Consider the following 21050-nt stretch of genomic DNA (forward strand, 5'->3'; position numbering starts at 1 on the left):
GTGGCTACAATAGTGCAGTTTATTTGCAAAATGACAAATTTCAAGTGATGCCATAGGTATCTTATAGTTTGTTGTAAACTTACCCGGAAATTGTTCAAGACAGTTTGCAGTAAACCTGGAGTTTCGTTGATTTCTTGGTCTTCTGCCTATATCCTGTCCTTCAGATCCTGGATATAGTGTGGTCTGGTTTGAAACACCCTTTCTTTGAGATTTCCCTACAGAAATAATTCATCAGCTGTAAGGTCTGGGGATCGAGATGGCCAGTGCCAAACTAAGAAATTGAACATCCAGGCAAAAGATTTCTCAGCAATCACAGTGCATCTCTGGCAATATACGCTGTAGCCCTGTCTTGTTGAAACCAAATGCTATTCCTATTTAATGCGTGAATATGTCTGTAATATTTGCCAATACTTTCACTACACAGTTACTAATAACTCTCTCATTTTTATCTTGAAAACAATAGGGAATAATGATGACTCTAGCAGAAATAGCACACCATACTGTATTGGGCGTTCATGCAGTGCCTAGACAACATGTAATGTTGCTTTTGTTTCAGTTTATAGTTCTACCAAACTTGTCACAACTAACATGCCATGAACAATTTTCAGATAAGATTGCAACAAACCATAAATATCAGGAGGGCCACTTGAAATATGTCATTATAAAAGAATAATTACATGCCAATGAATTTCATTGTTCAAGCCATATTCTATGTTATTTTGATATTTTTAAACTTCATAATCACTTTAGAGCAGTATGAAAAAATTTGTCAGAATCAGTTGCCACACTCTGTACATTTATATACCAATCAAAAATATATAGGAGTTTCATGTATAAGAAAATACATTGAAGGTTGAATATACATGAACCACTCTATACGAATTTTTCACACTTTCATCACTGCCACATTACATTTCACATTTTATTGCGCTGTGCATAGCACATACATATATAGTCTTTACCATTACTTTCATATATATTTATAATTTAAATATAATGATGATATGAATATTTAGTAAAAAAATCATTAAAAGATGAAGAGAGAAATGCACATTTTAATCTAGAGCTTCACATCCTCTACTCTGATAATATGTAACTGGTTTGACTATTGTAAAGGCCCGCTCCCACTTAGCGAAATCAAATTGAACAGAATTTCTCTTTACAGTGTATTTAAATGAAAGACAGCAGAAAGTGGCGTGTCGAATTGGACTGAACCAAATCGAATTCATGAGCTAGAATATTTATTTCACTGCCAGAATAGAACTTCTCATTTCGAGTATGACTGTATGCTTTCATAGAGCCTTCGTGAAAAAACAAAGTAACCATATTCCACCAGCTCTGGGACCCATTAAGTTTCATGTCGTCTTAGCATTTTCTTTTTCATGCAATAAAACATTTAGAGTGTGATCTATTTTCTTCCGCCTAGCTACGAGCTTATGGAAGTATATTTTATGTTGAATATGTGCATGGAAAATTTTTGTATTTAATATTGCCCAGAAAGTGTTTAATGTGAGTATATCATTAATCTTAATTGTGTTCATTTGTATTCAGTTGTGTGGCCTTCATAGAAGAGGATTTTGTTAATAAACGTATTAACAAAAAGTCATGTTCTGTATTGCAAAGTAAGAACATGGACAACTTTTCCCAAGCCAATGGAAGAAATTGTGAAGCTTATAATAATAAATCCATACATAACAATTTAATTACTACACAAGATAAAGACAGAATATGCAAATATGAAGCATGTGGCGAAGCTTTTAGTGATCACGAACAGCTTATGAAACATAGAAGAACTCACAAAGAAGAGAAACGATTTAAATGTGAAATTTGTGACAGACGCTTTGCTCTGCAAGTAAATCTTGTAAAACATAACCTAACCCATACGACAGAAAAACTATTCCCATGTGAAATTTGTGCTAAAGCCTTTCATCGACGTAGTAGTCTTGTGACACACACCCTCATTCACACCGGACTGAAACCGTTCAAGTGTAAAATATGTGGGAAGGGTTTTAATCGAGGTTATTGTCTTGAATATCATACTCGTACCCACATGAAAGAGAAGCCTTTCAAATGTGATATATGTGGTCAAGAATTTATTTATCGCAAAGGTCTTGTGATTCATGCTCGTACTCACACAGGTGAGGCCCCATATAAATGTGATTTCTGTGGACGTCTTTTCAGAGATAAGACTGTTCTTCTAAGACATAACCGAATTCATACTGGAGAAAAGCCATTCAAATGCAACTCTTGTGGGAAGAGCTTCAGTAAAAGAGAGAACCTGGTGATACATTTGAGAATTCATACAGGAGAAAAGCCATATAAATGTGATATTTGTGGGAAAACATTTAATCAACGAGGTTCTCGCTATGCTCACATAAAGATACACTATAAACAGAAGTAAACATAGTTCGGGATTATGGTGGATTATTCAGATGAGATATAGATGAACTTTCCCTGTCCTATATAAAGTCCTGTTAGCCTTACAATCATAATTCTGAAACCAAATGACAGAGCAATATGGATAAATGTTCTGCAACTCCCTAAAGATGCATTCAACCAGTCTAGTATATATAGTCACGAAGCTTGAGTTGTGAGGGTGCTAGGACCAATAGACTGTGCTGGTACTATTTCGCATTGTCTGTAAAGGGGCGATATTAGCGATCCTAGTTGTTAGCAACTATCTGTGGATGCATATTTACTACGTATTGATCTTCGTGACTGTATATACTAGACTGCGGTTGAACTTTTAAGCATTCAAGAGTGAACCAAACGCATTCAATTGTGCATGTTTTTTTTCTCTAAAATTGAGAGCGCATGCAGCAATTGAAAGCTACCCATTGCTGTTGGCAGACTGGGAAAGTGTAGCTCCCTTGGATAGATGGCACTTTGGTGAGTCATGGAATCTACTGTGACGTGATGTAACAATCGAACAAATGCAATAATTTTCATTGTTACAATTAATTGTACAAGATGGATGTCCAAAGAAAAGTGCAATGTGTTTTGTGGTTGGCAAAATTTGAATCTGTGAGTCGTGTACGACGTGAATTTCGTCGTGTATTTAACGAAGAATCACCACACGAGAACAACATTCGTCGTTGGGATAGACAGTTAAAAGAGATTGGAAGACCATCGACAAATGATGAAACAATAGAAGCCATCTGAAGAGCATTTGTTCAGAGTCCAAAGAAATCAGTTCGTAAATGTGCCCAACAATTAGGCCTTCTGAAAGCAACAGTTCATAGAGCTTTACAGAAATATCTTCATCTGACTTCTTATAAACTTCAATTGTTACATGCACTTCATCCAGATGATTATCATTAAAGTTACGAGTTTGCTGTGGATATGCTTAATAAGTCACAGATTCAAATTTTGCCAGCCACTGAACACATTGCACTTTTCTTTGGACATCCATCTTGTATAATTAATTGTAACAATGATAATTATTTCATTTGTTTGATTGTTATCGTCTTTTGTTTCCTTCAATGCCTCAAACTTACAGACGAAAAACTTTGAGAGTTTTATTTTCATCTGGCACCAATATTACATTTCTACCTCTATTCATTCAAAAAATATAATTCTCTGAAACTCCACCATGACTTTTGGGACATAACATATTATAACAGTAATACATACAGTAGACCTAATATTGTTTTAGTTTTCTTGGTTGTTTTAATTTCAAGATACAATTTTGTATTTCATTGCTTTATGAACTGCAGACTGTTTTCATAATATGTTGATAAATCAATACCAATACCTGACTCAAGGCTTCTAAACTTCTCACAGGTTGCATTATTATCGAGCTTGTTGGCGAGGGATTGACGGGGAAAGGAGAGGGATTCTGACATCACAAGATAGCTAAGCACGCCAAAGCTCAAATGCTTCAAAGCAGTATCTCGTGTTTTTTCTTGTTTATGTTGTTTAAAATGAATTATGCCAGGTCAAAGGTGTGCTGTTACGGTATGCAACAATTCTAACGATAAAAATACCATTCCTAAAGATTTAGGAATTAGAAAAAAATTGGTAATTGCGTGCAAAAGACAGGATAAATTCAATCTTGATACAAGCAGAGTATGCTCTGATCATTTTAATGATGACGATTTTGTTCCTGATTTTCGAGCAGCATTAATGAAAATAAAGTCGAAACGACCGAAAATGTTAAAGCCTACAGGTAAGTTTAAATAAATCACATAGGCCAGTATAAGTAGCCTATGATAATACCATCTTTGTATAATTAGATTAGGTTCATGTATGTTAACCTATAAATTATTTTCTCTCTTTTGTAATCTCTGCTGGGTCGTAGCCTACATAACTTACAATAATAATAAAATAATCATGCTACTTATACTAACAATCGCAAATCAAAGGGGTGGAGGGTTAACGACTGATACCAGTGATGTTTTTTCACTATATATCTCATTATGTTGATTTTATATTAACGATTTACGACATTTTGTCATTATGGCATAATCAGTGCGTTAATCATAATAGCCTTCAGTGACAATTCATTGTTGAATTATAATGATTATTGTAAATGAACTTGTTGTTGACATTTCATTACCGGTACATGCCCCTTTTTCCAAACTTTAGAATGAGATATTAAAATCAATCAATGTTAGAATTTTTATAAACATACGTTTAAACAAAAACCCTACCATCTTGGCGGAATATTATAAAAAGAACCAAAGAATATGTGGCAATGTTCGTACATAACGTTCCACGTGAAATTTTATTGTTGATTGTACGGTCAAAACTAGGTTCCTTATACGACTCTAGTTTGTGAACACAAGACTGGAAACTAGCAAACGAAAACGGACGTCAGACACTGAGAGAAGACGAATTGTTAAGAAATACAAAAAAATAATGCAGTGACAAATGTAAGTACAGCTTTTATATACACGGTACAAACACTTTAAACGTATATTTCATTCCATGATATGTACACACTTGGTTTATATTCCTTGTAATGTTTTTATTTGAGGCGATTATGTTTATAATGCACGCTTATCATTGAAAATTAAGGACCAATCAGCATGGACTCTTCACCCGTCATCAGCCAACTAGCTATTTGATTGGCTATTGAAAAACGAGATAACCTATTGAGAGTATAGAAGCCTTGTACCTGACTCAAGACTCATGCAGGAACCTCATGGGCTGGGTTCACTAAGTGACGACAATGTACCCTATCCTTCTGAAATGTCAGTCCTGAAGTATTTTTAACAATATAATAGTTGGAATAATGACTACAAACATGGTCAATTTCCCCTTGAGTTGTAATGAAGGTAAAAGGATGCTTCTTTCGTATAATATATTGTTTATAAACAGTTTTATACATTAATTTAAACTTTAGAAGCAGTCAAAAGACCTGGAAAGGATTAGCAAGAAATAAAGAAGAATGGAGGAAAGCAGTTCGGGAGGGCATGGCCCGAAAATGAGCCGAAGTGACATTGATTAATTGATTGATTGAAGGAGTCATATTGCAGAATTTAGAATGTGTCATAATACAAGAGTTAACAGTCTATATTTTGTATATTGTTACCACTTTATTTTCATAATAAATAATCTCTCTTACATATAAGTCATAATATTATGTAGGCCCTAACAATTATATCCTTTGATTAAAAAGCTCCTCGAATTAGTATATGTGATGCACAAATGGAAGAGAGAACTCTAGTCGCAAAAATTCAATACCGGTATTGACTTTTTCGCTTTTTATATAAATATTTTAACCCAAAAATAACCCTGATGCAAAATGGGACTTCTTGTCGCTTCAATATAAAATGTCCTTAATGACATTAGGTCCCTTTCAGCAGCAGTGACTGTGAACTATAAAACTTTTCTGCTATCTAACATTGAAATATGCAATTAATTGAACATATAATGGGTAGATAATACACCAATGAAAAGAGGTCAACAAGAAACAGAAAATGGATATTTATGACATGAACTTTGTTTCTCAGTTCTCCTGTACAATTTACTTGGAAGACTAGGGTTCCGTTTTTCTTTTCTGCACCACATACAGTGAATTAAGATCTGCTTGTTATTAAGAAAAAGAATGAACTTTTATACCTACAGAATGTATTGAAACGCATTCCTTCAGACTTCTAAAGGAAAATTATATGCATTTTTCAGACATAGTTAAAATAGAATTTAAAAATTACAGTACAGTGAAACCTGCCTTTGCGGTCACTTCATTTAAACGGCCACCTGACCAAAAGGCCAATTTTCTCTGGAACCAATTTGATTTTCCATAAGATCAATACAAATTCTCTCTTTATTTAGCGGCCACCTCTTGCGCCGGCCAGCGGCCGGGGTCTATTTGGATTGGAACCTGACTATAACAGTCACTGTCCAACAAAAAATCTTTTCACGGATACTGTCTGGCCTATTTCTTCAATGGTTAGAGGGCAGGAAGCAATGTCACGAAGACAATAGCTAAGTGTACAACAGTACACTCTCCATATCTTGGGGTTAGTTGGTTACTGTTTTATGACTCTTTTGTCACTTTCCACTCCGACCCTGCACAGCTTTAAATTCTTACTCGTTTTTAAAGGTTTGAAACACGGACTTTTTCTATCGAAAATGTCACAGTATGTTTTAGGTCAGTAGTTAACCATTCAAATTTTTTAATTTTTTTTCTCCTCTTTCTCTATTTGGGCCAGCTTTTACGAATTTTTCTTCTTTTCATTCAGTTGATTCAGAGGAATTGTGAAGTTAGTTTGAGAGAGAAATCATGTCTAACAATAAATCTAGAGTGCTGTTAAGTTTAGAGACAAGACGAAAAATGATTGAAGGAAGTGAGAAGGGAACATGTGCGAGAAAAATTGCAGAAATATTCAAATGTGGAAGGACACAAATAAATGGTATAATTAGGAATAAAGATGAAATATTAAACGAATGAGAGAAAAATATGCTTGATGGCCAAAAAGGAAGAGACAATCTGTGTTTAGTAATGTGAATGATTTCGTTTACGAATGGTTCAAGTGTGCGAGGGCGAAGAAATTGCCAGTAAGCAGGTATATAATTCAAGAGAAAGCTCTTGAAATTACCAAAGAACTTAATGTAAGCAATTTTTTGCTAGTAATAGATGGTTAGAGCGGATATCACACGTCCAGCCCCTTGATCAAGGTATTATCCATTAATTTAAACTGAGGTACCGTAAACGAGTTTTGAAAAGGCTAGTTGCAAGAATGGAAGAGGCTGACATTAATATGCACGATTGTTGTGTGCACACAGTACTAAGAGTGAATAAAATTCAGTATTTCATGCTGATTCATAAAAATAGCAACCTTAATCAAGCGGCCACCTGATAAAACGGCCATTTTACAAGGTAACTTCAGATGGCCGCTTTAGACAGGTTTCACTGTATATTGGAGTATTGCTTTGACTAGCTACTCTATTTATATATCCGTTAATTAAAGAAACCATGTGAAAATGATAGTGTAACAATTAATTATTAGGAATACTCTACAATTTTCTCACATTTACTAGTACTGGAACTTCTATTATCTTCAGAGCAGGATTTTATCATCTGTGATTACTGCTTATAGTTTAAAAGTGTCGACGAGTAAATAATTCTTTTCAAGGAACTGTGTTCTCTGGATTCGTTAAGATACATATTTCATGGTTTATAATAGTAAGATTGCGGTAGGTTTTAAGACCCTCTATATCTAGTTAAAATCTTTATACGAAGTTATGCAATCACAGTCGATTTCACAAACACAATTTTCATGATGATCAGGAAACCTAATAAGAGCAAATGCTGGGTAACTTTCGGTGCTGGACCCTGGACTCATTTCACCTGCATTATCACTTTCACCTCATTCAGACGCTAAATAGCCTATGATGTTGATAATGCGCCGTAAAATAACCTACTTAAAAAATGATCATGTCTGAACTTCAACAAAAGGATGTCCGACTCATTAGCACAGTTCGTTTAAGGCCTAAGAGAGCTGTAGAATAGAATACAATTGGTTCATATTTGACTGGTCAGAGAACATTCGACTGAATGTTCGACCTACAACCAGTTACCCCTAATGTTTTGCAGACTAGACAGAACTTTGACATTTTCTAAGTACACAAACGGAGTAATAATTGAAGCAAATTTGCTATGTGTAATTTAAAAAATGTATTTGCTTGATATAGGCCTAGGCCCCGACAATATTGATTGGACACTAAATGAGCAAACGGATACCTGTAACAACAAAGGAAGTAAGTGTAATGCATAATATGAATTCTGGTGTGTAAAGAAATGCAAGAATAGAATAAAAATTGAATCGGTCAGTAGCAAAAAGGCCCATCTACCCTTTCTCTGAAAATGGTTTTATTGCATTAAAATAATTCCATTATGAGACGCACACATTGACTAGAAGAGAGAGTCATAAGTTGTCTCGAAGCCTTTCATAGTTTTCAAGAAAGTTGTGCTAATGCATAGGAAATAATATGAATGGTATTTAGTTTTTTCTCTCGCCTGGAAATGTTTAATATGTAGTTCGCCCCTTTTTCTACTGACTTATTTAATTAATTACGAAATAGAAGCACAAATAAGTAAGCATAGGGTGCGGCAGTGGGATATGCGGTTTTCATAGCCCTGTTGTGGAACACTCAGGCCGAATTAAAAGAAAATACATATCCTGGAAGTAATCTAGTGCAATGCAGTTTATTAATGTCTGATTACTTTCTAAAAACATTTCGTAAGTAGCCTCCACGGCAACGAATACATTCCTGCAATCTGCTATGAAAGTTCTGCATAACTCGCCCCAACAAAACAGGTTCGATGGCACTAATTTCCTTCCTTATGTTTTGTTTCAGCTGAATAATGGAGCGAGGCTTGTTGCGATACACCCTACTTTCGAGATAACCCCACATGAAGTAATCAGTTGCAGTTAGGTCAGGAGATCTTGGCGGCCAGGCAATGTCTCCAAATCGTGAAATTATTCATCCTGGAAACATGTTTCGTAGACAGTTCATTGAACCATGAGCAGTGTGCGTTGATTACATCCTACGTAGGGTGTATCACAACAAGTCTCGCACCATCATCCAGCTGAAACAAAACATAAGGAACAAAATTAGTGCCATCGAACCTGTTTTGTTGGGGCGAGTTATGCAGAAATTTCACAGCAGACTCCAGGAATGTATTTGTTGCCGTATTCCAAGGACTTCGAACAGACTGGATACAATATGGTAGAAACAGAGTCCGTGTTATTCAGTGTCATGAAAGCAACAAGCGCAGATCATATACGCAACAAGATTCTACATCAATCCATGCTGAGAGTCAAAAGACAGTGTGAAGAATGTTCCTAACTGGTGTAAAACATTATATTTGAGATGAGAATGAACAGGCCAGTTTAGCTTGTAGGGTTTTGACCAAAATTTTGTTGGCAAACCTGTCAACAACATCACTAGCACTGCTTTTGGATCGTTATTAGAACACCGCTAATGATTCATCCTCAACGTTACATTTAAACTTATTTATGTTCTGAATTTTTAACCTTTAATGTCTTTATCACCTAGACCGAAGAAAAAGAAATACCGTGTATTTTAAATCACTGTTTCATAATTTTCATTGCTGTGACAAAAGCAGTTTATTTTCCTCATTCTATTAGGGTATTTCGACTATCATTCCCTTTGTCTTGGCATTTTTAAGGTTATTGTAACGTTATAATTGAAGCTGTGTGTTCAGGAACTTCCTGATATGTTACTGCAGATATATATAGTTAGTTGCAAAATATTTAGATTTTAATACCTGTTTTAGTTTACAATTACATACTTGTTCTTACAGTTGTAATGGAAGAACCTGCAATTAAAGTAGAGCCGGAATCTGACACCAGTGATGAAGCTCTCTCTGAGTCAGAAGTGGAATATGGTGACGGGTCTTCTAACATGAGAGTGAAGTGTGAACCAATGGTAAGTGTACGAAAAAAAATGTTATTTTCCATCCGTATCTCTTAAGATGGGGGTACCAATTTGTTGTGGATAGTGTATCTAGCCCATTATTTGTTGGTACTATAGGCCTAAATTACCGCCAAATCGTTTACTTCCTGTGCGAGATGTCGGATCTTCCTATTAAACACGCAAACTGCGACTGCTTATTGCTTATAACACTGCGCACTGTTAATGTATCATCATCATCATCATCATCATCAACTGGTTCAACAGCTGTTTTCCAGACTTCACCGCCTCAATGATACGTCTCCATGGAGTTCTGTCAGTTACCTTATCTTTCCATCTTCTAATTGCACATGCTTTTACATTTTCTTCCACCCACGTTCCAAATCGTAGTCCTTTATTTTTGCATTGTCGCTTACAATGAAGCTGTCCTAGTCGCGACGCTGTTATTCCCGGCATGACTCCTCCTCTTTGCTTACGTCTTAGGAAGTCAAGGCTCTATAAAGCCTACGTAGGTAGTATCGTTCGCCATTTTTGTTCTTTCGTTGCCGAGCTACCAGACGAGGGATCTATTTGCCATACCGTTAAATATTATCGTCGTAGCTCCTATGATAATAAATCAAACGCACTGTAATTCAGCAAATAATTGAGCTGCAAATAACGTCCTCATGTCCTTTCTGCGAACGCAAACGAATGAGCCAAACTGGCGGGCGATTATATTAAGTATTTATTGAGCCTTAGGAAATGCTTAACGTCTTCATCAGCGAATCACAAGACGCACACGTTTAAATGTAGCCGACCTGCAACGTGATTGGCTGCCGGAAATTAGAGCGACGGGACTAATAGTATAGGTTCCGAAACGGTAGATGCAGCGAATAGGGATTATAAAGAATGGACACTTCGCGTCGGTATCTTTGATGTAGCCGGACTCATTTCAATTACCTTCAAGCCAGCTAAAGTGTGAGATTCTGCTTTCTCCCTAGAGTTGGCGCTGACATCACACCAGCTAGCAGTCGACACAGCGGAAATATAACACATATAATTAATACATCTAGGTACATTATGTACTCAAATAAAATAAATTGGATCCATAAAATAATAAATCCGTCATTAACTGTAATGTCTAGACTCTAGTGTTCCTTTATAATGAGAGTTGAGACGTTGACCCCAACAACAATTAAAATATGTAATGATTTGATAGCGCTGAAAATGGAAAAACAAAACTCTTACGAGAAGTAAAACCATATACCTATATTATATTATATACAAATATTAAACGAATTCGATACTTAATTTTATAATATAATTTATTGTACAGTATCTGAAATATAAAATATTATTATTACAACTAGTTTGTCACTGAGAAATAAGGAAAAGCTGTTAACTTGAATTTATTTGAAGCAAAGCGTTACTGGATTATGCAATAAGGTAGGCGATGTTTGAATCCTGTGTCTCAATTCTATTCACAATTATTATCTCAGCATATGCTCGATTACACTACCTCTAGCGCTTGAAAGTGGAACTAAACGCTGCGCACAGAGAAACAAAACACAGGAAAATTCGCTCAGTGTCCATTCTTTATAATCCCTATTCGCTGGTAGATGTTTTTACCAGATGGAGTTGTCAGCCCCACGCTCAACCCCCAACCTGGAGGACGTTGCCTATTTATTTGTATCACCACAGACAGGATGGCTCAGTTATACCCCCGAGCACTGAGTATTCATTCGATCGCCTTTTACGATCCACATAAACTCGTGGTGGGACTATTCTAACCACCACACAGATGATGCACTGTTAAGAATGTCTGTAACTATGTACATACAGGGTGTATCAAAATTAATAGCGAAAACTGAAACGGTTGAAAGTATACGATAATAGAAGCAAAAAAGTTTCAGTAAACATGTGTCCGCAAACGAGCTGTTTGTGAGATAATTGCGAATGTTTGGTTACAAGCAGTCACTGACTTCATTATGAAATATCGCCTGAGTTAGTACAAATTACTTTGAAATATAGACTTTTCGTTTAATTTCTCATCTAATTTGGCTCAAATTTCACTCATGGCTTACCGTAACAAGGAATACAATACTACCACAGTTTAGTATGTACAGTCACGAAGCTCAATACGTAGGGAATATGCATCCATAGATAGTTGCTAACCACTAGGATCGCTACTATCGCCTCATCACAGTCAATGCGAAATAGTACCGGCACAGTCTATTGTTCCTAGTACCCTCACAACTCAAGCTTCGTGACTAGACTGTGATACTACTCAGCACGTTATAGGCTATGTTAAATTTTCTGTACACTCTTACCTGTTAAAGACGGTGTTTCACCTCTTGGCAATAGTCAGTTATGTAAACAAGAGCACATCGCAGGCCGCTTCTTGTGCACAACTATAAAGCATAACGAATGAAGTCAGTAGCGGCTTGTAACCTAATATTCGCAAGCGGCTCATTTGCAGACCCATGTTTACTGGAACTTTTTTGCTTCTATTACCGTATATTTTCAACCGTTTAAGTTTTGGTTATTAATTTTTATATACCTGTGTATACAGGGCGATTCAAAAGTTCGGGGACATAGACAAACTCCGTTATTAGTGCAGATAGTGAAAAATGGAAAGAGGGGAAAACTGTTGAAACTAGAGTATGTAGTTTTCGATCTAATGTGCTTGAGTTTTCAATGTAGAATACTACTTCGTTGAGACTGTACACTAGTACTACACCTACCAGTCTGATCGCTACTAAATTGTTGGCTTCTCCGCTAGTTCTACCGGATTTTAGATACATAGTGTATCGGGTAAATTACGACATGATGACGATATTATTTGCAGTGTTGCTAATACACTCTCTGTTAAATAATATGTAGTATACAGTATATTATTAATATTTATTATCCTATTTATAGAAGGGTAGCCCAGTCCCCCCTGTCGTCTATCTGGTTAGGCTGTGTGTAATAAGAGTTCTGTTTTGATACTGGTACCATTATTTTTATGCTAGAAACATAACACTGAATTCGGATCAATATGGTATCTTTCCAGTGTTATTTGTTACAGTAGACCTAGATTTAATCACGTGCCACGTTTGTTCCACTAATTTGTATTGCTGTTTCCGTATTTTGGCCAAGGTATTCAGTAGTCGCGTGTTAAAATATTCAATTTATTTTTGTTTACAAGTTTCTCCACTAGAGTTCAAAGCAGTATATCCAGTAAAAATGTTTGTTTTGTTATGATTTCTATCTGCATTTACATATCAGTTATTCCCATTGCCATTTATTATTGTACATATACTCTAATCAAATGTGAAGGTCAATCTAGAGCATCCACCAGCCACTGAACGAATATTGCACACTTTTATCACTGCCAATGTGGCGCTATAAATCAATTTTTAATACTTTTATCACAATCACAACACATTTCAAATCTTTTTGTACTATATATAGAAAATTATTACTACATTAAAACATTTAGTATATCACGAAATATGTAAAATGTAATTATTATGAAAGTCGCCATTGCTTCTTCGAATTAGTAGTAATATTAGTACGATCCACTTCCACTAGATGGAAACCGACACGATTAGCAGAGCCGGTAATACATGAAAACGAAATGATACTAAATGTGAGGAATGTTACTGCAGGTATATAGTACGAGGTGCATCCAGAAAGTAAGTTTCCCTATTTTTAAAAGAAAAAGAACACACACTTTCAGGAAAACATTTATTGGCAACAGGTACAGTAATATTTCAGCTATTTTTCAACATAGCCACCATCAGAATTGAGACACTTGTCGTATCGTGGGATCAACTTTTGTATCCCTCTGTCGTAGAACTCTGCCGCCTGTGAATGGAACCAGCGTGTGACAGACGTCTTCAGCGCTTCGTCGTTGCCAAAAGCTCACCGGAGGACAGGAATTTCTTGTAAAAAGAGGGGAGAGAGAGAGAGAGATGTTCGGCCCATAGACCTGACAGAACTGCCGATGAATTTCAATTGGCGCAATGCTTTGTGCATTAAAGAACTTTATCACCGACCGAACCTCGCAGGTGGCGGGAGAAGGAATAAGTGCTTCCATTTCGGACCACTGCTGCCACGCTACTGGCACCAGGCGGGACCTGTCCGGCTGGCATATGATTGATACGTCATAGATCTGTTACGCATGCGCAATTGACACGGCTAATTACGTTTACTTTCAAGGGGAAAAAATCGGGAAACTTACTTTCTGGATGCGCCTCGTATTATGTGACAGGTGAGGTTAGGTTAGGTTAGGTTTGATTAGGTGTGTATATTATTACTATGTTGGCAATACTGAAACGCACTGTTACATTAAAGAAATATGGCGGTATTCTTCGTTCACGCACGACGATTTTCGTATATAAGTCAGGTACGTATTTACAGCTCTCCCAGTGATCACATCAATTTCTACTACTCAGTACTTTAAATCCAATGAATTTTCAAGGTATTTTATATTTATTTATTAGTGACTGGGACATAAGAAAGATTTACCAATGTGAATTACATATTACAGTTTAATGAGGTTTACGTGAAAGAAGAAAGTGGATCGAGAGGTGATAGTACTGATGAAATGACAGCAGAATCTCAGGAGAACATGATAGAAGTAATGATGCCAGAGGTCAAGACAGAAGAAGATGGGGTAAGTTTGAATCACTTTTCTCTCATTTGAGTAACATTTCCAACTATTTAGAATTATAAATTGAAATAAAATCATCTAATCAGTGAATCTTTGAAAAGAGTTCAGAAGATGTCAAGAAGATAATACTGGAGCAATAGTGAACTGGAGATGATAGGGGACACTAAAGTGCAATGCGAGGTCCCCAGAGCCTCGTGTACATGTCGCTTCTCCTTGCAACTCGCTTATATTAATATAATTATTGGAAAAACCGACATTTAAGTATGAATAGTTCAGTACTTGCATGGGGAACACCCGTCAACCAGCGTGTTTCTTTTCATTGTTGTATTTCCTAGGAAGTGTTTACAACCGTGAGACTGTGGGTACCTTCAAAACCAAGCTCACATAATAAATTTTTTAGTTTCAGTCTTGAAGTTGCTCGTATAACTTGTGTAGCTCAGGTTTTATTCTTTTGGATGACAATTGTCAGCCACGCGACTTTTTACATTACAGTTTCTGCAAAGTTTCGGTAGTTAGTTACATAAGGCTACTATATCTTTAGGGATAATTTGTTCTATTGAACTTCGAAGGATTGTAGATCTACTTTATCAAATTCCTTCAGAGATTAGGTGTTCTCAAGTATTACTGGGAATTCAAGAATCTGCTATGCTAGTCCCAGAACAAAGGAATAGATCCAGGGGTCATTGTTACCAATTTGGTAAATCTGGAGACAAAACGACTAGAATGGTGTGTGAAATGTTCAAAACGGACATGTGCCGACCATTTGAGAGATATCTGTGTAAATTGCTTGTAAATTATGTATTGTAAAGACATGTCTGCAGAAAGCATTCAGGAATAAAGACTTTTGAAGGATAATCCAAGGAAATTAGAACAATAGAACACAAGTTATTCAGGTATTATAGTATACAAAGAATTTTACAACAAAACAAGGATATAAACATGTTTCGGGTGTTAATTTTGTAGATAAATGTAGAAAGTATTTGAAATGTACACATAATTATCTATTAATTATAAATAAACTAATTCTGTTTCAAAATTGTTTATATTTATTTATATATAAATTGTGTATGCTCCAGAGTAACATGTATGTAACCATTCGTATTGAAAAGAACATTCAAATTCATTCTCTAAAGCAAGAATATAACTTAGGTGACAGTTATTCCCCACGTGACTGAATACGTTACGAAAAAGTACGCTAGCACTGAAGGGTTAAGAAGGGGTATTACCACAGTCTAATATATACAGTCACGAAGCTCAATACGTAGTAAATATGCATCCATAGATAGGTGCTCACCACTAGGATCGCTAATATCGCCTCATTACAGACAATGCGAAAAAGTACTGGCACAGTCTATTATTCCTAGCACCCTCACAACTCAAGCTTCGTGACTATATATACTAGACTGTGGTATTACTGTAGTTATCGATTACTAATAATGATGAATATTTCCATATTTTTAGGCTATCTCTGATGCAAATTCCAGAGGTAGTCATTTCGTTAGTATGTCAAATAAAATATTGGACTAATTAGAATAGACAGTGGCGCTTTCTGTACCAATATTTCTTTTCTTTTCTAACTATTGATGTTAGTTATGGAGCAATTGTTTGATACTGAATATCTTGAATTATACAAGAGAGATGTTGAAAGTGAAAAAATCGCATGCTACATATTATTCCGCCCAAATTCTGAATAAATATTTAAATTGTACATCTATAACATTTCATGTTTTCGTTCTTATTGTTAGTATTTGATTTACGCATGTATCTTGTGTTACATAACTGTATATATTATTTTATGTTACATAACTGCAATGGTTTAAGCTGTGATTGTTATAAACAGGAAGTATCTGTGGAAGTATCCAAAGTAAAACAAGAACCAAAGCAAGAGGTGGTAATAGAAGAGCCTGACATGATTTTACCAGAGTAAGTTTGAGTAGTATAGTTGAGTAGGCTATAGCTTACAATAGATTACTTTGTCATCAATGTATGACTGTATTTAGACAGTCAGATTTGCATACTAGTATAAAATGAAACCAAGTAATGCATTAACTTCCGTGTTTACGTAAAGTCATGATTATTATATATCTACATAAAGATTCACTTCGGAATCTGTACTGTATTTCTTTCACGTGTTTATTTTTTATTTTAGTAGGTTATTTTACGACGCTTTATCAACATCTTAGGTTATTTAGCATCTGAATGAGATGAAGGTGATAATGCCGGTGAAATGAGTCCGGGATCCAGCACCGAAAGTTACCTAGCATTTGCTCATATTGGCTTGAGGGAAAACCCCGGAAAAAACCTCAACCAGGTAACTTGCCCCGACCGGGAATCGAACCCGGGCCACCTGGTTTTGCGGCTAAACGCGCTAACCGTTACTCCACAGGTGTGGACTTCACGTGTTAAACCAGGCGAAAACCAGGAACATCCAGTTCTGAAGATAACCTACAACAGACAAGGTACCTAATTTTAACACGTGAAAAAAATACAGTATATATTCCGAAGTGATATAGTGTTAAAAGTTGTGTAATCAAGATGTATAAAGATTCAGTTATTTTACTTGAAATTACAGTTGTGTGGATTTCACACAAGAGGATAATCCCAGTGCAAAGGAGGGGACTCAGAAGAAAACGATAAACAACGAGGATTACATTACTACATCCATAATTCAGCACATAATTACAAAAAAAGACGGAAAAAAAGTCTTTCAGTGTAGTGCATGTTGGAAAATGTTCGATGATCCATCACATTTCATGAGACATAACAAAACCCACACAGGAGAAACACCGTTCATGTGTAATGTATGTGGGAAAGGCTTTGATATGCGACGAAGTCTTGCGTTACATTACCGAAACCACACGGCAGAGAAACCATTCGTTTGTGATATTTGTGGTAAAGCCTTTCCTCAACGTGGTAATCTTGCTACGCATTATCTTATTCATACAGGAGAAAAACCATTTAAGTGCAACACATGCGGGAAAGGATTTAGTCGTCGTTGTTACCTCGAAAATCATATTCGTACCCACACTGGAGAGAAGGAATATAAGTGTGAGATATGTGGATTAGAATTTATTGAGAGGAAAGGACTCGTAGTACATGCTCGAACTCATACAGGCGAAAAACCGTATAAATGTGATATCTGTGGTCGTCTTTTCAGGGAAAGAACGGTTTTAGTGAGACACACTCGAACGCATACCGGCGAAAAACCATACTCGTGCAGTGTTTGTGGCAAGAAATTCAGTAAGCAAGAAATATTGGTAACACATTTTCGAATTCATACTGGAGAGAAGCCGTATAAATGTGAAATCTGTGGAAAGGGGTTTAGTCAACGAGGGTCTCGCAATTCGCACTCGAAAATTCATAGTAAAGGAAAGTAATTAGGCAGTTACTTTTCGATGGACTGTACGAAATACTCCCATATCCTTATACTGTTCTGAAAAATTTTATTCTGAACTTTCGCTTGGATGACAAAGTTAGAAAAATCCTTTCTACTGATTCGTTAGACTGTTAAGAAGATAGATTTTATACTCCATTTCTTTTTAATTTTTATACTCTATTTTTTATTCTGAACATTTTTTTTAGTTACCTGTTAGACGCGGTTAGGGACGTTGCCATACTGCATTTTAAGTGATACTTGGTACTGATACTGCATCCCATATTCAGTATCGATACTTCCATATATTGAAAGGATAGTATGGATACCAGTACTTAGAGTATCGATTTGTATCGCTATAGTTTATTAAAGAGCAATGTTACGTTTACTAAATAAAATAATATTCAATGATACAGTTGACAGAGAAACCTTTAATAATATAATGAAATATTTAAATACACATTTTCCAATGAAAGATGAGTTTACAAAATCGATGAAAATAAATGACATCTCATTTTTTTAATTTGTTATTTTGTGACACTTTATCAACTGCTAAGATTATCTAACGTCTGAGTGAGATAAAGATGATAATGCTGGCGAAATGAATCCAGGGCCCAGTGCCAAAAGTTACCCAGTATTTTCTTTTAATGAGTTGAGGGAAAACCCTGGAAAAAGCCTCAACCAACTAACTTGTCCAACCAGGATTTGAACCCAGGCTCGCACATTTCACAGTCAGACATGCTAACAGTTATTCCACAGCAGTGGACTATCACAATGTTCCAATAGAATTGACTTTTTCTCTATTGAATTCATTTTATTTTAACTATACTTCTCGAGAAATACTTCGTGGTTAATTACAAATCCGATTCGTCTTGCCGCTTTCAACACTTTTGTTTTAATATTGCAATTTTTTCTATCGATACCAGTAAAATATCGAATCAAATAATTATTTTAATGATTATTTTACGACGCTTTATCAACTGCTATAGTTATCTAATGTATGAGTGAAATGAAGGTGATACTGCTCGCGAAATGAGTCCAGGGTCCAGCACTGAAAGTTATCTAGCATTTGCTCTTAATGGGTTGAGGGAAAACCCCAAGGAGAACCTCAACTAGGATTTGAATCCAGGTCCGTTCGTTTCACAGTCAGGCATACTAACTATTCCACAACAGTGGACGTCGAATCCAATTTTAGTCGGTATCATCAGTAAAATAATACCTACTTAAATCGATAATATCGCAACATCCCTAGACGCATTGTTAATGAACAGTTTATAATGTGACACATAATATTCAGTAGTCACATTTTATGAAATATTAATTTCATATCTCGTACTATTTCGCTATATATTTAATTGGCAGCAATAAAACATATTTTCTTTCAGATATAAAATTGTGATAATACTTCAAATCAGAAACTATGAATTCAGTTGAATTAAAGCAGCCTGTAATAAATTGTACATATTATGAATGAAATATATTGATACTGATGGTGGATAAGCTTTTGAGTATAGCTGCTAAATAAAAACAGTGATTTTAAGCATAAGATGAAGTCCTACTGAATTAAAATGTAATTTATATATTATTGTAGATAATATGATAACAGTTCAGTACCGTATACATTGCGCAGTATGGAAAATACATTAACGAAAACTAAACATACACTGCTCTATTATATACTCAGCAAGCACTTCATACAAAACTCTGGTAATACAAGTTCTTTGATATATTATAAATTCTATTGTTAGTTCTTACAAGACTCGGCCTTATATCACAGTCCAGTATATACAGTCACGAAGCTTGAGTTGTGAGGGTACTAGGAACAATAGACTGTGCCGGTACTATTTCGCATTGTCTGTAATGAGATGATATTAGCGATCCTAGTGATTAGCAACTATCTATGGATGCATATTTACTACGTATTGAGCTTCGTGACTATATACTAGACTGTGCTTATATACATAACAGTTTTTTTAATACAATCTCTGTGGTTAGCATGATGATCTATCTAACCATTATAACTGGCTCATGGAACAGAATTTCATTACCAACTGTAGTTCCGCAAATTCATCACGATACTGGTTGGGCACTGGTTCCGTACACTGGTCGAAATTTCATGAGAAAATTATTTGCTTATGAAGACTCAAACCAGCATTCAATTTGTAATGCTAGTCCAAGGCAGACCACAATGTGATAGTATGGGACACTGCCTCCATTGGTAAGTACATTTGCAATATCATAACTGTGTTTGTAATGTGTAATATGGTAGTTGACAGAAACAAGGCTAAAGAGAGGAAAAAGGAAGAGAAGACAGGTAAAGGAGGGAAATAGATATGTAATGGTTGGCATACGAAGTTTTATGTTAACTATTGGGTTCAGGGAAAAACTCAGAAAAAACCTCAACCGGGCCACCTGACTCCACAGTGAGGACTCCTAATCTACTCTAGTTACTATGGCATTAATCTAGGTAGCAGATAAAACTTACATGCCATTACTAGGCTATATTAGCCATATGCCAGAGTCATATTGCATTACGTAAACCTGGAATTTACAGTATTTCAGGGTTTACATTCTCAACCCTAAACTAGCGTATTTTATCGTTGATCAGTTGGATGCGCTGCGAAGTATGAAAAAAAAATTTAACTACTTTTCGGACTTCATATTTGACATAAGATGGGGTGTGTATAGTGCTGCAAAACTAATTAGTAGTAATACCGGTAATAAAAAAGGTTAGCGTGGGAGTGACTTCTTCAAACGTCATAATTATTGAGTTAGTACCTTTTTAATAGTAAAAACTTGCTGCCGATTGTCTAGGCTTATATTCTTCATTTGCATTCTTATAAATTTATAGCGGTACATACTTGATCAGCAGGAGTAGATTAATTTAAAACAACAGCATTTATACCAGGCTATAGATTTGGATACAAGGATTACGTAAAAGTTGAAACTGTAATAAAATAGATGCCGGTATCGTAAGTTTCTTACGAATGACAAAGTGAGATGGCAATAGAAATGAAGAACAGTACCTAATATTTTCTGAGTTTTACCCTTGTACAGAGTGGCGCACCAACAATTGGCACATTTGAAAAGTATATTAAAATGTTGTACCATATGCCCTATGCCATTCGTATTCCGCACACACGTGGAAAT

At 35.7% G+C, this 21050-nt stretch overlaps 2 protein-coding genes across 8 annotated transcripts in view; one reads left to right on the forward strand and one right to left on the reverse strand.

Annotated features, from left to right (window-relative positions):
* LOC138695829 (cytochrome P450 9e2-like) overlaps window positions 1–21050 on the reverse strand; it is a 449657-nt gene that overhangs the window by 93419 nt on the left and 335188 nt on the right. The gene's annotated exons all lie outside the window — the stretch shown is intronic.
* Window positions 1–21050, forward strand: part of LOC138695836 (zinc finger protein OZF-like) — a 40509-nt gene that overhangs the window by 11665 nt on the left and 7794 nt on the right. For 3 of the 7 annotated variants that reach the window (XM_069820109.1, XM_069820107.1, XM_069820108.1), the window contains exon 6: window positions 1552–2546. In XM_069820109.1, coding sequence (XP_069676210.1) covers window positions 1552–2401 — 850 coding nt within the window. In that variant the 3' untranslated portion in view covers window positions 2402–2546. Of the gene's footprint in view, window positions 1–1551; window positions 2547–9198; window positions 9644–9778; window positions 9904–13708; window positions 14383–14404; window positions 14531–16367; window positions 16451–17099; window positions 20630–21050 lie in introns of those variants that run through there. The other 4 variants (XM_069820111.1, XM_069820110.1, XM_069820112.1 and 1 more) reach the window with 4 other exon arrangements.

Source organism: Periplaneta americana, chromosome 3 (assembly GCF_040183065.1).
Source record: "Periplaneta americana isolate PAMFEO1 chromosome 3, P.americana_PAMFEO1_priV1, whole genome shotgun sequence".
In the NCBI taxonomy this organism is placed as follows: domain Eukaryota; kingdom Metazoa; phylum Arthropoda; class Insecta; order Blattodea; family Blattidae; genus Periplaneta; species Periplaneta americana.